This window comes from Phacochoerus africanus, chromosome 15, assembly GCF_016906955.1.
Source record: "Phacochoerus africanus isolate WHEZ1 chromosome 15, ROS_Pafr_v1, whole genome shotgun sequence".
Taxonomy (NCBI): domain Eukaryota; kingdom Metazoa; phylum Chordata; class Mammalia; order Artiodactyla; family Suidae; genus Phacochoerus; species Phacochoerus africanus.
Window position 1 is genome coordinate 33,495,031 of NC_062558.1, and position 16,603 is coordinate 33,511,633.

Here is a 16,603-nt window from a genome sequence, read left to right on the forward strand (position 1 = left end):
TGTGCCTTTTTGTTAAGTAATAAACAGAAAAATGTAAGTCAGTGTCTCCCTGAGTTCTGTGAGCCATTCTAGGAAATTACAACACCTTGATTTATAGCTGGTTGATCAGAAGCATGGGAACAACTCAGAACTTGTGATTGGCATCTGATATGGGAGTACTCTAGTGGGGCTGAACCCTTAACCTGTGGGATCTGCTGCTAATTCCAGGTAAAAAGTGTCAGACCTGAAGAGGGTGGTAGGACCTCTGCTGGTATCAAAGAGATTCACTTGGTATGAGGGGAAAAAACCCTACACATTTGGTGTCAGAAGTGTGAGTGTGATCATGGTGAAAGAGGAAAGAAAAAACACAGAGGACGAGTCTTATCCCTTTACAGGCACATTGCAGAGCACGTGAGTGTGGACCCTGAGGGTGCTGCGTTGTGGTACCATGTGTGTCAGGGACTGTCCCGGAATCCTTTTCATATCCTTGCGCCATCAGAAGGCTTGTCGGTCTTCAATATATAAGTGGTTGGCTGTACAATGAGAGTGGGCCTGGGACAGGGTAGTCTCCCTTTCTCACCCCTAAACTGAACTTTAAAGCCAAGATAAAGGTCTAAAACCATCATGCACTAAGGGGCTGTGAATATGTTCTGACATTCTTGTGGACAAACTGAGAGTGGATTTACATCTCATACCATGAAGCAAAATCTCGTAAAACCCCTCATTAGATATTTTAGTTCTCTTCCAGTGATGGCTGCGCTTTCTCTCTTCTCTCCCCCAAAGGGCCCCTTCCACTCATACTTTCGGCCCATGTTCTGAACATCTCCCTCAGTCCATCAGGGAAGCCATTCTGCTGTTCCTCTGTATCTGCATCTCACTTGAATACACTTTGTTCACCAAAAAAAAAAAAAAAAAAAAGGCTTCTCCTTAGGAGACCTGGGATGGGGACTGTAAATTATATTTTCTCTCACCTCAGAATGAATGAGTTAATAAATGAATGCACAAATGGTAGGATGGCTTATTTAGATCAACCCTTGGGATAAAAATAAACAAAAATAAACAAAAAATATGAATTGAAGAGTGGCAAAGAGCTGACAACAAAGCGAGACCTTCTTGGCCAAGATGGGAGAGAGACTGGAAACCAGAGAGTTGAGCCAGCCTAGACGCTGCTTTGGTCCTAAGGACATCTGCCAATGTAGCAAAGGTTAACTTTCCTTCCAACAGCTTCACAGAGCAAAGGGGACAGAAACCATAGCCCAGGGTCTGCACAAATGAGGAATCAAAGAGGAGACCCTTATTATAATAAGCTGGGATTCCCAAGGGCCACTCTTTGAGGGGAAGAGTGACTAGAAATACATCAGCCCCTAATGGCCTCACACTCAGGGTCCCACAGTCACCCGGAACCTTGAAATTTAAGATCTCCAACCATTAGTGTCCAGCCCCGTCCCCCTCTTCAGGACCTCACAGATCAGAACTCCCTTTTTTTCCATTAAGTTGATATTTACATAATGTAAAATTACCTGTTTTAAAGAGTGCAACTCAATGGTATTTGAATTGATCAATGGCTGTACAACCATCGCCTAAATATTTTCGGGAGGAGTTCCCATCGTGGCTCAGCAGAAACAAATATGACTAGTATCCATAAGGATGCAGGTTCAATCCCTGGCCTTGCTCAGTGGGTTATGGATCCAGCATTGCCGTGAGCTGTGGTGTGAGTTGCAGATGCAGCTTGGATCCCGAATTGCTGTGGCTATGGTGTAGGCTGGCAGCTGTAGCTCTGATTTGACCCCTAGCCTGGAACTTCCATATGCCATGGGTGTGGCCCTGAAAAAAAATTTTTTTCATTATCCCCAAAGAAGACCCCATATCCGGTAAGCAGTAACTGTCTACTACCAGTGCCTCAGTCCCTGGCAACCACCAATCTGCTTTCTGTTGGGATGAATATCAAAAACATTATGGTAAGTGAAGAAGCCAGATGCAGAAAGGTTACATATGGTATGATTCCACTGACAGGACCATGGTCTTTAAGATGTACACATTCATATTTCTTTCAGCCAACAATGAATTTGGGAAAAGGTGCACAAGAAAGGGATTATCTGCTGTGGATTCCATTTCCTCTTTAGCCAGCAACATGGCATTTTGGGTTCCTAAAGGCAGCCCTAGCACAGGAGCTCTCAACCTTGGCTTCACATGGCAATTATCCAGGGGAGCTTTAGAACATACTGTGTCTAGGTAGCACCCCCAGAGAGTCTGATGTAACAGGTCTGGAAAGCATCTTGTGATTACAATGTGGAGCTGGCACTGAGGCCATTTCTACAACATGTCCTTCCTCTCTTCCTGCTTCAGCACCTCCTTTCCATCCCTGGTTTGTGCCTCCTTTGGTCTGCATGAGCTGAGTATCCCAGGAGTTTGTTTCTACAGAATGGCATGGTCCATGAATGTGGGTGTCATTCAGTGTGGGACTTGGGGGTGCTTTTGCACTACGCATGTGAATCCTGTGAGCATCTCTAAGCCTCATTCCTAATCTCTGAAATGGAGTTAATAATAGTATCTGTCTCATAGGAACCTTTTGAAATTTTGACAAAAAGATGTGCACAAAGCAGGCAGTAGACCCTTGTTATGAGTTACTGCTGTACTTATGATTATTAGCATGATTTAATGTTATGGTTACAGGAATGGGCATTTCATAATGGACTAGTCTGCTGATGGTCCTCTCCCAGCCATAAGAAAGACCTTGACCCAAAGAGGGAGGCTACTTTATTCAAAAAACCAACAAACTTTTTTATCCACTTGCTTTGGGTGGACACTGAGCTAGGATCTGGGGTTTCAGGTGAAGGTCTAGAAAAGGGACACTGATGGGGAATAAAATAAACCACCATAAAACATACTATAGGAACTCAGAGGGCAAATGGGTTCTGGAGGTGGTGGGGCCGAAATCCAGGAAGGATCAGGAGAGTGCGGCATTGATGTTGGGCTTTTAAGGATAAGGGAGACTTTAGTTGGAAGAGGATGTAGGGAAGAGTGTTTAAGACCCAGGGAACAGCATAGGAAAATGCCTGGAGGTAGTGGACTAGCCTGGAAAGGAGAGAGAAAGAGGCATCTTTGGAGACCAACAAAATTTCTTGGGTAACTCTTGGCATTGGATATGAGGACAGACATATGTAGTAGAAGATACTCCTCACCAGAAGATGAGGCTGGAGAGGTAGGTTGAGCCAGACTAAAGTCATCAGACACCAGCCTAAGAAGGGGCTCCCAGCTGCAGACAGCTACCAGCCCTTGACCCAACCAGGCCGTGTTCCCTCTCCATGGTCCTTCCCAAGACCACTGGTGCCATGGTGACAGCATCTACTTACGTCAAAAGAATATCCCCATACTGGATTTCTGGCAGCTTTGTGGCTGGCTGGAATTTATTCATTTCTTCCTCTTTTAGTTTCTGAAGTTGTTGCTGCTGCTTCTTCATTGCACTCTCTTCCCTCAGCATGGTAAAGTATCCACGACCAATTTTCACCCACTGAATCAGGATGCTGGAGAGAGAAAAAAAGAAAGAAAGAAAAAGAAAGATGGGTTGGCTATTAAGGCAATGTCTTCTTGTCTCCGGACTGATAATCCATTGAAAGGCATTCTCACGCCTAACAGCAGGAGACCCCCTGCCTTCAAAATTCCAAAGTCACAGAGACCTAAACTTGCATTCTGGAACCACCTCTTACCAAAGATCTTGAACAGGTTATATAATCTCTCCTGGTTTCCATTCCATCACTCAACAACTGTTTACTGAATGCCTACTACATGCTAGGCATTTTGCTAGGTACTATGCAATGAGCATAACAATTCACAATCCAGAGAATTCATTTAGTTGGCAGTGTTTTTATATTGTTTGTTTTTCACAGCGTATCTTAGAGTCAATGAAATGTGGTATTTGAGTTTCTTATCTATACGTCACAGGAAGGTCACCAGAAATCTTTTTCTAAATTTAGACCCTGCTTCTCAGCTCATGTAGAGTTTTCTGAATCTCTACACTATGTCATATGTCCTTCCCAGCCAGGCAAAGATCAGGCATTACGTGCCCAGCCCATAGTCCTGTCACATCCAAATAATCTCTCAGGCTCCTCAGTATAAAACTGTGCAAAACCAAATGATGGCATACCCTATTGTAACACAGTGAAACCAGATTACACAGAACTAGCTCTTAATTATCCATCCGAGGTGCTTCTGCTTGGCTTTCAATTTTTAAGTTTAGGAGAATGCAAGCGGTTGATATGAGGTGGAACTTGGGTTTGAAACAAACACATGCTTCTGTTTTGCTTTCAAGCTCCTGAATCCATTCATAAAAGAGTATCCTGAGGTTGCCAGATAAGCTGATAGAACGAAAACTGTAACCATGTGTAACCCCTTAATTTCACAAAGGAGGATTTTCTTGATGTCACACAAACAAGGCAGATGCAGAGCTGATCTGGGAACAGGAGGGACAGATGCAGAGCTGATCTGGGAACAGGATGGGACAGCAACTGTTTCTTCATAGTTATGCTACTTCACAGAGACTCTTTGCTCCAAATTTGGCTCAGAGGTCAAGACTGACATCACACATGCACTAAAGGGGTATGAAATGACAGGACTCATATCATGAGGCTTTCTGGGCAGAGTTGGGAAGGCTCTGAAGCAGGTCTGCAATCAGACTGTGAGACAGCCGGGCAGGGTGACTGGCTTAGGTCTAATGGGGGAGAGGGAGCAGGGCCAGGGGAGGGGTTCCCTTGCTTGAATATGGTCTGAACTTCCCGCCAGCACAAAAACGAGGAGCACCTGGGGTTCTTATCAGCCTGCCCAGACATGGGATAGAGAGAAAGGGGAAGGGGCAGCTCAAAAGCTGCCTATACAGCCACACATCAGAAACAGGCTCAAACTCTTCATTGTGGTAATTCAATTTCAATTTTCAGATTTGTGTGTTGGCCTAAGTAGGTGCATCATTATTAATCATTCACCAAAAATGTACTAAATACCCACTGTGTGCCGGGAGCTATTCTAGGTGCTGAGATCCAGCAGCAAACAAAACAGCTCACAACATTTTTGCCTTCAAGAAGCTCCTGGCACAAAGAAAAAAAAGTTGACTATAGGTGATACACTAAAGAGGAGCATAAAGCAGGGACACAGGGACAATGATAGACAGGGTCTGGGGTAAGGTAGTACCATTTAAGATAGATGGTGAGAGCCTGGTTGAGGAGGTGACATTTGAGGAAAGACTTGAAGGAGGTGATGGAGTAAGCCTTACAGATATCTGGAGGAAGCGTGTTCCACAGAGAGGGAACAGAACGTGCAAAGGCCCTGGTCAACTGCAACTTTTCATCCAGAAAAGTTTTGTTGTCATTGAATAAAATGTGACATCACAGAGTACATTTTGTGCACCTCAAATATTGTATTTGCCCCACTTAGCCAAGAGGTGTCCATTTAAGACCTTTGTTTAATAGAAAGGGTCTGCTCTAAAAAAAGAAGGAAGAGAAATGGGATGGGCAGGGCAGGAGGGAGGAAGAAAAGCACTGCTATGTCCCAGACTGGAAAATGTGGGGAAGCACCATGTAACACTGCTGCTCTGGGCTCCTCCTGTCCCCTTACAATCCTGCTTGGGTGCTACTCCAGGAGGCAAGAGAGTTTACCATATTCATTAAGAAGCTTGTCTCTAATAACTCCATATAACATTCTCAGGGGCAGAGCCCCAGTAACTAGAGATGTCCCTCTCTGCCATCAGACCTCAATGACATATCTCAAGTGCTTCCAGCATGCTCCTGAGATTAAGCAAATCAGCTGGATGAGAGGCTTTTTCAATGAGCAAGGCAGTGTTTGGGTTTCACATTTGTGGTGGCTATTTCTCCCGCAGTTCCCTATTTCTGTGTTCCGCCCTCCCGAGTCCCTCCAGTGCTGAGTGTATAGCTTTACTCTGTGGGTACTGTTACCATTCCCACTTACAGAAGAGGAAACAGGCCCAGAAAGGTGAGGTCAGACAGCTGGAAAGGAGCGGAGCTGGCATCTGAACCCAGGTGGCAGATTCCCTGTGGAGTGCAGGTATGGAGGGCGCTGGTTTTAGGATGTTGGGATGGTTCTGCATGTGGCTGGTCAGCCTTTCCACTGGGAAGTCTCACCAGCTTGTCACTGACTCTTGGAGATTTCTTTTTTCCCTCATTTTTTAATGTTTTATTTAAGTATGATTGATTTACAATGTTGTGATAATTTCTATTATACAACAAAGACTGTTATACACATACACATATCCATTCTTTTTCAGATTCTTTTCCCACATGGATTATCACACAATATTGGGTAGAGTTTCCTGTGCTGTACAGTAGGTCCCCATTGACTTCGGAGATTCTATGGGCCCTAGGTCCTTGGTTAACTCGGGTGGTTTGTCATTGACTGGTGGTGTCAGGGGCTTGCCTTTAGCTATTGTCCAGATTCCCTTGAGTGGAAGGCTGTCTGTGGGAACTACCAGGTCCCAGGATGCCACTGGCTTCAGAGGCAGAGGGAGGGGCTGACCCCGAGAAGTCTCATGTGTGATAATTTTGCACAACAACAGGAAGGGTCCAGGGACATGGAGCCAATCCAGCCAGCTGGGTGGGCTCTGAGCTCTAATTTCACTGTGTATAACTGAACAAAACCTTCTGTCTTTCCCTGCAGCAACTGTAACCAACTAGATCCTGATAGGTATGTGTTATGGACTGAATTGTGTCCCCTGCCTCATCCCCCAGCTCCGCCCCCTGACAGCCAAATTCATAGGTTGAAGTCTCCACCTCCAGTATCTCAGAATGTGACCTTATACGAAAATAGAGTCACTGCAGACGTAATTAGTTAAGATAAGGTCATACTTGAGGGTTGGTCCAGGATGACTGGTGTCCTTATAAAAAGGGGACATTTGGACACACTCACACCTGCAGGGAGAATACCATGCAAAGATGAAGGCAGAAGTCAGGGCGATGCTTCTGCAGGCCAAGAATGCCAAAGTTTGCCAGCAAATCACCATAGGCCGGGAGAGAGGCACAGACCAGATTTTCTCTATCAGCAGACAGAAGGAACCTACCTTTTCTTCTTTTTTAATTTTTTTTTTTTTTATGGCTGCACCCGTGGCATATGGAAGTTCCCCGGCCAGGGACTGAACCCAAGCTGCAGCTGTCAAAGGAAACGTTGGATCCTTTAATCCACTGCACCAGGCTGGAAACTGAACCTGCGCCTCCGCAGGGACCTGAACTGCTGCAGTTGGATTCTTAACCCACTGTGCCACAGCAGGAACTCCAGAATCAACCCTTCTAATACCTGGATCTTGGACTTCTGGTCTCCAGAACAGTGAGACAATAAATTTCATAGTTTAAGCCATCCAGTTTTTAGTACTTTGGTATGGCAGCCCTAGCAAACTGTCACAGTATGATCTAAGCCTACACTCATGGAGCAGCCCAACTCTTTATTTTCTGTGCTTGCAAGGGTTAATGACATCCATATTAAATTAACTTTATAATAAGCAACAACAGGCTGAAGGTCTGTGCCACAGCAAATAAAAGGGACTTGAATATTATGTACCAGGTCCTCAGCTAGACACTACTTTTGTGGCAGATTCTGTGCTAGTCACTTATGATGTGCTGAGTTCTCTTCAAGGATGGGCACTACAAAGGTAAACACACCCTCAGAGAGGTCAGTCTTCACCTCTGCATCTAAGCTATCTTATTTCTAAAAAAGAGGTTGATAAGGAGTTATTTGACTTGTTTATGCCCTCAATCCAAAAAGGATTAGTGGCAGAAAATTTTAGAACAGGAGACACAAAAAATAAGAAAACAAAATCAGGTAAGACATGTATCAAAACCCATGCCACATGAGCTAGTGCCAGATTTGGCCCTGAGCATCCTAGTGGCCAATGCAAAGAGGGAAACACAAACCCTCATGGGATTCCTAATGACCATGAGGTTTCGAAAAAGCTGTTCAGGTGATGCCAAGCCATTTCTGGTGCTGCAACAAGGAAAAGATTTCTTTCAAGGGTCTGTACAGGGAGGACACTATGAAAAACCATGTTGGCAACAAACCTCTAGATGTGGATAGTGCTGAGTGTCCATCTTACTGATTAACTCACAAAAAAGCATAGGTGAGCTGGTGTTGGCCAATTTAAGGAATCTAGCAAGCAAGTTTTCTGGTGGAATTGCAGCTCCTTTCAACTAAAGCAGCCTAGCTGTTAGATCTTCTGGAAAGACCTAGCTGAGAGATGAAGAGAGTTGTGGGGGGTGGGTCTGGGCGCTCAGGACAGACCCATGAGTTTATTCTGGGAACTTCAGGCTGCCAGATGTTCATTTAGCGCACTGTCAAATGCTCCCCCGGCACCACAGAAGCCCATTTAAAAATGCTTAATATTTTAGCAAATTCCCATCTAATTCTCTTGTATGTTCCCTCTATTTTCTTCATCATTATTTCTGATTACCAGGCTATTTGTATGAAGGGAGCTATTTGCAGGGAAGAGCAGTTTTTGCCTTTAAATCCACTCACCCGGGGCCTCCTGCTCACTGCTTTCCACGATGTAAAACTCCCCCGGCTAACATTGCAAGAGGAATGATGGGAGGAAAATAATTAACTGCATCAGGCAAGGGGAGGAAGCAGCAGATGATAAAACAGAAAGTCTCCTCTACCCAATGCGACTTCCTCTGAACCAACACATGGGGGTAGGTTTTTATGTTTAAGGGACATATGCTCTCTATACGGGAGTCCGTGCAAGCTGATGAATGAAAAATGCTCACTTGGGCAGCCAGAGGAATGGAGTCAGCAGGGCTTAGCTGAGACAGACCAAGGGGACCGCTTTCACTCCCAGGCACCTTCAGACTTGAGGGCCTGTATACACAGCAGTAAGGCATGAGGCCAGCCTCTGGTGGCATCTTTACGTTGCCACTCCTCTAGGTAGATTTTAATCCTCTCAAACCAGAACACAGCCTCCTCATCTTCAAATAGGGAAAACAGTACTTCTTGGCTCAAGGGGCTACTGGGAGAACTGAATGAGACAGTGGACGTAAAGAGCTTAGTAGAATGCCAAGTACCTAGGATGCAATGCCTGGGGGCTACTATTATCATTGTCCAGTCGCTTGATCCTTGTGCGAGGGTGTTGTGATTTGTGGTGAGAAGACAGAGGGAAAAGGTTAAGTAAAGGATGAAGGTCATGGTAGCTGGAAAGTGGCAAAACAAAGGTTGGAAGCCAGGAGGGCTGATTCCAGAATTTCTCTCTCCACGTGCATGCTGCAAACACAAGAAGAGTCAGTAGGAAGTTTTAAAGGTTTTGTTGTTGTTGTTTGTTTGTTTTAAAGATAACTGCATTTTAATAGAGGATTCATATACACCATGACATTTGAGATGCACTGGTCTAGCTATCCCCTCTCCCTTCTGTTAAAAAATATTCTTTCTAGAATATTCTTTCTAGACAGAAATCTTTGAATTGGCTTTATTAGAAGCCTGATTCCCTTACTCCAAATTTGAAAGAAAACTTGGACGTACACTAACTGCCAGTTCATTTCAGAAGGTTCCTTAAGCACAGCTGCCACTGATCTTCTCATTCTTGGAGGGCACTCTGCTGGTCTCTGTATCAACCTCTATCCCCAGTGCCTTCAAGGAAGCTTGGACTGACTGTCATCTAAAAACAGACAGCTCCAGCTCTCTTCACAGGGGCCTTGCAGAAAGCTGGGGAGTGCTGGAGAGTTGGAGGGCTGCTAAAGAAACTCACGGTCAACCTTTTTATTATGGGGGCATGGGATTAACCACTGCAAACTGCTTTGTTAAAAATCAACACCCCAGGGAGTTCCCGTCGTGGCGCAGCAGTTAACGAATCCGACTAGAAACCATGAGGTTGTGGGTTCCGTCCCTGCCCTTGCTCAGTGGGTTAACGATCCGGCGTTGCCGTGAGCTGTGGTGTAGGTTGCAGACGCGGCTCGGATCCCGCGTTGCTGTGGCTCTGGCATAGGCCAGCAGCTACAGCTCCGATTGGACCCCTAGCCTGGGAACCTCCATATGCCGCAGGAGCGGCCCTAGAAAAGGCAAAAAGACAAAAAAAAATCAACAGCCCAGATGTACCTCAAAAAAAAAAAAAAAAAGGCTTTCAATAGTCTTATGGCTCTCTGCATCCAGCTGGTTTTCACTCACATTCTTTTCTCTGCCTGCAAGAAAAATGGGGCTATAAAACCAGGGGTGCTTTCGTGGGGGAGGGCAGAATGACATAAAGATAAGCAAACACTCCTGGCAATTCCATTCCAGGGATGTCCTGCTCTCGCAGAGGGGAACTGCCTACATGGGAAATTTTCACTTAACAAATCTGACTGTTTTCAAACAATCACAGATAAATCAGTTTCTTCCCAGTTGGTGGAGGCTGAAGGCTTGGAGAGCCCACTTCATCTGGCTGGCTCCTGTCTTGCTGTCAGGCCGCCCAGACATATTGATTTCAGGGGAGGAGAGGGCAAACATGATGGAATGGAGGGAATCTGAAACACAATGCTTAAATTCTTGAATTTTCAGGCAACCCGTACAGGCAAATTAATAACACAGCCCCAGTTCAAATGCACCCTGGCAAATATTTTGCATTTAAATTCCCACATTAGAATGCCCTGTTTATACAATAACTTAATAAATCTAGCCGGGCTGCCAAATTGACAAGAAGGTGAGAATCATTCATTAAAATGCAAATGCAATTGAGATGAAATTTGGAATACATTTATTACAGTAATTGAACTTCAGTCAACTGTAGTCACAACACAGATTTTGAACTACCTTTCAGACAAAAGGACTGGTTGTATTATCAACTGCTCCCCCCCAAGTTAATATCTTTGTCAGCATGCAAATTAAAGCCATTTCCTGAGTACCAATGATTTGCAATGGAGGATTTTGCTCTTCTTTATAGGACAAGATTGCCAGAGATAAAGGTCAACTGCATATACAAAAGATTGCTCTGGTAGCATATTGTGTATTCAGCAAATTGATTGCAAACATATTCTGAGTGCTTACTGCAACCACATTCTTATTAAATCACATCTGAACATCTCTTTACCATCCCTGGGTCATTTGCTAATTGTGATGCCTAACAATGGGAGATTTGCCAAGTCAGGATTGATTTCACCTCTCAGATCTAAAGTTTCAGATGGATTTCTCTCCTTTCTGAATGACTCAGCCCTAAGAGAGGGCCCAGATCAAGGGTTCCTTTTAATCACAAATCAGAGGGAAGAAAGATGCTACCGAGACTGAGATAAAGGCACAGAAAAATTGACTTGCAGTGGAGAAGTCACTTTACATGCTTCAGTTTTATTCTCTCATGGCATTTCTGAGGTCTGGGCAAACAGCACATAGGCACCTGGCAGAAGATGTTTGAGTTGGATGCAGAGTTTTTCTTTGGATGCAGTTTATCAGTGTGCTATTCAGAAGTCACTCTAGTGGCAAAACCCAATTCATTTCACCTGTACAATGGAGAGACTGCTTTTGTCCTCTTCACCCCCTTCATGTTCATTAATTGATCTTGAAGTGATGTCAACTCTACTTCCAAAATATCACTAGGGGAGTTCCCGTTGTGGCTCAGTGGTTAACGAATCCGACTAAGAACCATGAAGTTACGGGTTCGATCCCTGGCCTTGCTCAGTGGGTTAAGGATCCGGTGTTGCTGAGAGCTGTGGTGTAGGTTGCAGACATGGCTGGGATCCCGCATTGCTGTGGCTCTGGTGTAAGCTGGGGCTATGGCTCTGATTCGACCCCTAGCCTGGGAACCTCCATATGCCGTGGGTGCGGCCCTAGAAAAAAAAAAAGGCAAAATATCACTAGACTGACTTCCTGTTGCACCACCCTAGCCAGAAACCATCATTCGTTGCCTCTATTCCTCTGGGTAGCTTTCTAGCTGGTCTTTCTCCTTCTCAATCCACTGTCCACCTGGCTACTACGGGGCTCTTTCTGAAATGCAGATTCATTTCCCATGAGAGTTGTTGACTTAAAAAAATATGCACAGCCTAAAAGTTGAGAGTTAAGTTTTATTTGGGGCAAAATGAGGACTATAGCCCAGGAAGCAGCATTTCGGATAGCTCTGAGAAACTGCTCCAAAGAGGTAGGGGGAAAGGTGAGTATATATGTGATTCTGGTGAAGGGGGAGGTACATGCAGCCATGCACACATTTTACAGAAGGTTGCTGCTGGTCTTGTAGGAGAAAATGTCCCAATAAAATGTAGAAAGGAGAGACCCCAGCCATGATGACTAAGCAAAGTCTAGCCAACTGCCCCAACCAGTCCTCCCCCATGCATCTGCTTCTGTAAATTTGTTTCCGCATCTACTACCTTGCCTGACGTCACTCCAGTCCAACTAGCCAAGCTTGGACCCGGAAGACGTAGCCCATAAAAGCCTGTGAAACCCTTCTTCCGGGCTCAGACTTCAGAGAGCAATCTCCTCTGAGCCCGCCGGCGTAATAAACCTGAGTTCTCCAACTCTCCGAGTGCTCGCTTGGTTTCTCGCCGGGTAAAAGAGCTGCTGGAGCTGGTACACTGCGGCCACAGAGCCGCTGGAGCTGGCACACTGCGGCCACAGAGCCGCTGGAGCTAATACACTCCGGCCTTGGGCTGCTGGCAGCCGCCATAACAATCTCATGAAGGTTACTGCTAGTCATGAGGAGCAGATGTCACCTTGAAGGATTTTAGTGTTTTTCTCGATATGAGAATTGGGCTTATAAAATGAGTACCTCAAAAAACTAAATATAGAACTACCATATGACTCAGCAATCCCATTCTTGGGCATGAATCTAGACAAAACTCTCCTTGAAAAAGACACATGCACCTGTATGCTCACTGCATCACTATTCACAGTAGCCAAGACATGGAAACAACCTCAATGTCCATCAACAGATGAATGGATTAAGAAGATGTGGTATATAAAACAATGGAATACTACTCATCCACAAAAAAGAACAAAAATAATGCCATTTGCAGCAACATGGATGGAACCAGAGACTCTCCTACTAAGTGAAGTGGGTCAGAAAGAGAAAGAAAAATACCATATGATGTCACTTCCATCTGGAATCTAACATACAGCACAAATGAACCTTTCCACAGAAAAGAAAATCATGGACTTGGAGAACAGACTTGTGGTTGCCAAGGGGGAAGGGGAGGGAGTGGGATGGACTGGGAATCTGGGGTTAATAGATGCAAACTATTGCATTTGGAGTGGATAGGCAATGAGACACTGCTGTATAGCACAGGGAACTATATCTAGTCACTTATGATGGAACATGATGGAGGATAATGTAAGAGGGGGAATGTATGTGTATGTGGAACTGGATCACTTTGCTGTACAGTGGAAATTGACAGAACATTGTAAACCAACTATAATAAAAAAATGAAATAAAATCTCCTGAAAATATCTAATATCTATCTGTTTTGCCAGTTTTCACTGAGCCCAGAGTGCCTCACTCTTGATCTCCACCCTGAGCTCTTTAGGGGTGTTGAGGGTCAGCAGCTGCAGCAGTTCGTCATTCACTCTGTGCAGAGGCAGATGGCAAGCGCCAATCTTCGGTTCACAGAGTGCTCTAAACCCTTAAGTGGCTTCCCACTATTCTCAGGATGGAAGTCCAGACTCCTCCTGGACTTTCTAACCACTCACCTAGTCATTCATTTGTATCTCTCCACCCCTCAGAATCCTATGATTCTGCCTCTTCCTGCAGCACTTCCCCCTTCTTCACTTAGCTGATTCCAAGGTTGGGAGAAACTATCAACTCTTAACCACTCAATACTGCTACTCTTCCCTCCCTCCAACTCTAAGAGGTCAAGTGCTTCCTCTGTACCCCAAAAGCAGATCCCTGTGCCTATATACTCCCCTTTATTGCACTCATCACACTATGTGGCAATTGCCTATTTCCTTGTCTGCTTTTCCTACTAGACTGAAGACTCCTTGAAGACAGTGCCTGACAAAGAGTAGATAGTCCACATTTGCTGGTCTTCTTTCCCTACCTCTCTCCCTTTCTCCCAAAGACAGTAAGTGCCAGTTGCCTACCAAATATCCATTTCCTGAGCTTCCTAAGTCACAGACCACATTATCTTAAACATCAAATACTTAGATTAAAAAGTCAACAAAACAACAACAAAGAAAACTGCATTTTCCAAATGTCCTGGCAGATGGGTCAGGCCAAGAGGTATAAGGAAATCACTGGGAGAGGCTTCTGGCAAAACTCTTTAAAGGAACTTAATACAGCTGGGTAGCATGTGCCCTTTGGTGCTTTTTTTTCTCCTTCTTCCTTCTTGCTGCTTAGAACTTAGCTATGGTGGTTGCAGTGCTAGTAGCCATTGTATGAGCATGAGGGAAACTTGCAGATGGAAGCAAACATTAGGGATAGTGGATTAAAAGACAGATGCAGCCTGGGTCCTGAATGACCGTGAAGCCACCATACCAGTACTTCCTCCAGGAGGTAAACCTCTTTTATGTGAGGGAGGTAAGCCTTCACCTTGTTAAAGTCACAGTAATTTCAGGCTCTGTTTGCTATGCAGTAGAATGTAGCCCCAACTGACAATCTCTAACTGACAATCTCTATCTGTTTGTCTCTTTCTCTCTCTTCCTTCCCCCACTCCCCAGCTTCAGCACATGAAAGTTCCCCAGCGAGGCACTGAACCTGAGCCACAGCTGTGATCTATGCGGCAGCTGTGGCAATGCTGGATCCTTTAACCCACTGCCCCAGGTTGGGGATTGAACCCTCATCACCCAAGCTGATGCAGTGGAATTTTTTTTTTTTTTTTTTTGTCCACCCTGTGGCATATGGAGTTCCTGGGCCAGGGATCAGATCCAGGCTGCAGTTTCAACTTAAGCCACACCTGCAACAATGCTGGATACTTAACCCACTGTGCTGGGCCAGGAATCGAACCTGTGTCCTAGTTCTCCTAAGATGCTGCAGATCCTGCTGAGCCACAGTGGGAACTCCTGCAGTGGAATGTTTAACCCACCGCACCACAGTAGGAACTCTTCTCTCCTTTTTCCTTCCTGTCATGATTTCTTTTAAACTGTCATGATCATCACATTAAAAATGCCATCATCCTAATTAAAGAAACATTGTAAATCAACTATACTTTAATTAAAAAATATTTACGTAAAAAAAAAAAAAAGCCATCCTCTTGGCTAAATCACCAGCCATGGAGTAGAGAAAGATATTAGGAGAGGATAGTTTGGGTAATGGGAATGAGGCAAGAAAACTTAGACCATGAGATTGCCATGAGACGCAGGTTTGGGAGCATCTCCACTGAGGGTGCCTGAACAGCTAGGACATACACAACGCGAAGTCTGAGCCTGTAAGGAAGGGGTCCAGGCGTCCTGGGGAGTAGATGTAGTTGAAGAGAAGCAGGTACTGTCTGGGGCCATGGGCAGAGGTGCACAGTGATGCTAGGCACTCAATATGTGATTCTCTGAATCCACACACCATCTCTATGAAGTAAGTTCTCATAGCTCCATTCTGCTGATGAGGAAACGATGGCTCAGAGAGGTCGAGGAGTCATCTGACCATAAGTTAGGAACTGGTGGAGCTAGAATTTAAATGCAGGTGGCCTGATTTCAAGGTATTGCACGAGGAAAACATACAGGTTTTCAAAAAGGTCTGTTCTAGTTTTAACTGGTCATCGTTTCCTTGCCCCTCAATGTCTGTGACGTTGGGTGAGTCACTTTTACCTCTTTGAGATGCACTTTCCTCACCTGTGACATTGCGATAAACTGATACCCTCCTAGGACAGTGCTGACATCATATATGAGAGGCACTTAGCATGGTGTCTGGCACATCAGAGATATTCAATAAATGGTAAAAATCATTCTTTTCATCATCATCATTATTGTCAACAGCATCTCCATGAAGCTGTAAATGACGGCTGTTACTACGCTCTTGCCTTGCACACAGCCAGGACCGTGGTTTGGCTCTAAGCCCCCACAGGCTTCTGGGAAGTGGCACTTGGTTCAAGTGCTTGTGCGTTTCTCTCCTCTGAGGGTGGCAGCAAGAACAGTCTAATTAGACCGCAATTATTTTGGGATTTGGTCAATCGCATTAGGCAGTAATTCATAGAGGTCTGCGAATCTACCGTACGTGGTGGTGGAGGTAGGATAAACACTTGATTATCATGTAAGTAATGAAATATATTGAGCTAAAGGGCCTGGGAATTAACCTCTGCTCTGCTGAATAAGAAATTACATGCAGAGACCTTCTAATTATTTTAAGGGGTTTTCTTTTCTGGATTCTTCCTTTGTTTAATCTGTATCTCTGACCTGCACTAGAGAAAATGAAGAAAGGGGGAAAGGAGGAGGAGGGGGGAAAGAGAGAGGAGCAGAAGACGGAAAGAGGAAGGAAAAGAACCCACATCACAGCGTGGTGGGTGTTTTAAATGGAGACCGTGCCAGAGACAGTAAAATACAATCAGGCCTATGGCTCTGGGTGAAAGTGGGACATAAACACATTAAGGTCAATGAGGAAGCCAGGTTCTAAATCTAACTCTACCGACACGCGGCTGGATGATTTCGGCAGAAGAATTAACTACTCTGTTCTATTAATTTAGGGATGACTATCACCTTCACTGCCTTTATCACCACCACCACCACCACCACGCCCTCCACAGCCACCACCACCACAGCTACAACATGAATG

The 16,603-nt window shown here is 45.0% G+C and overlaps 1 protein-coding gene across 2 annotated transcripts in view; it reads right to left on the reverse strand.

Annotated features, from left to right (window-relative positions):
• The window catches only part of CCDC60 (coiled-coil domain containing 60), a 187,448-nt gene that overhangs the window by 57,828 nt on the left and 113,017 nt on the right, over window positions 1-16,603 (reverse strand). For both annotated transcript variants that reach the window (XM_047760883.1, XM_047760882.1), the window contains exon 3: window positions 3,333-3,503. In XM_047760883.1, coding sequence (XP_047616839.1) covers window positions 3,333-3,503 — 171 coding nt within the window. The remainder of the gene's footprint in view (window positions 1-3,332; window positions 3,504-16,603) is intronic.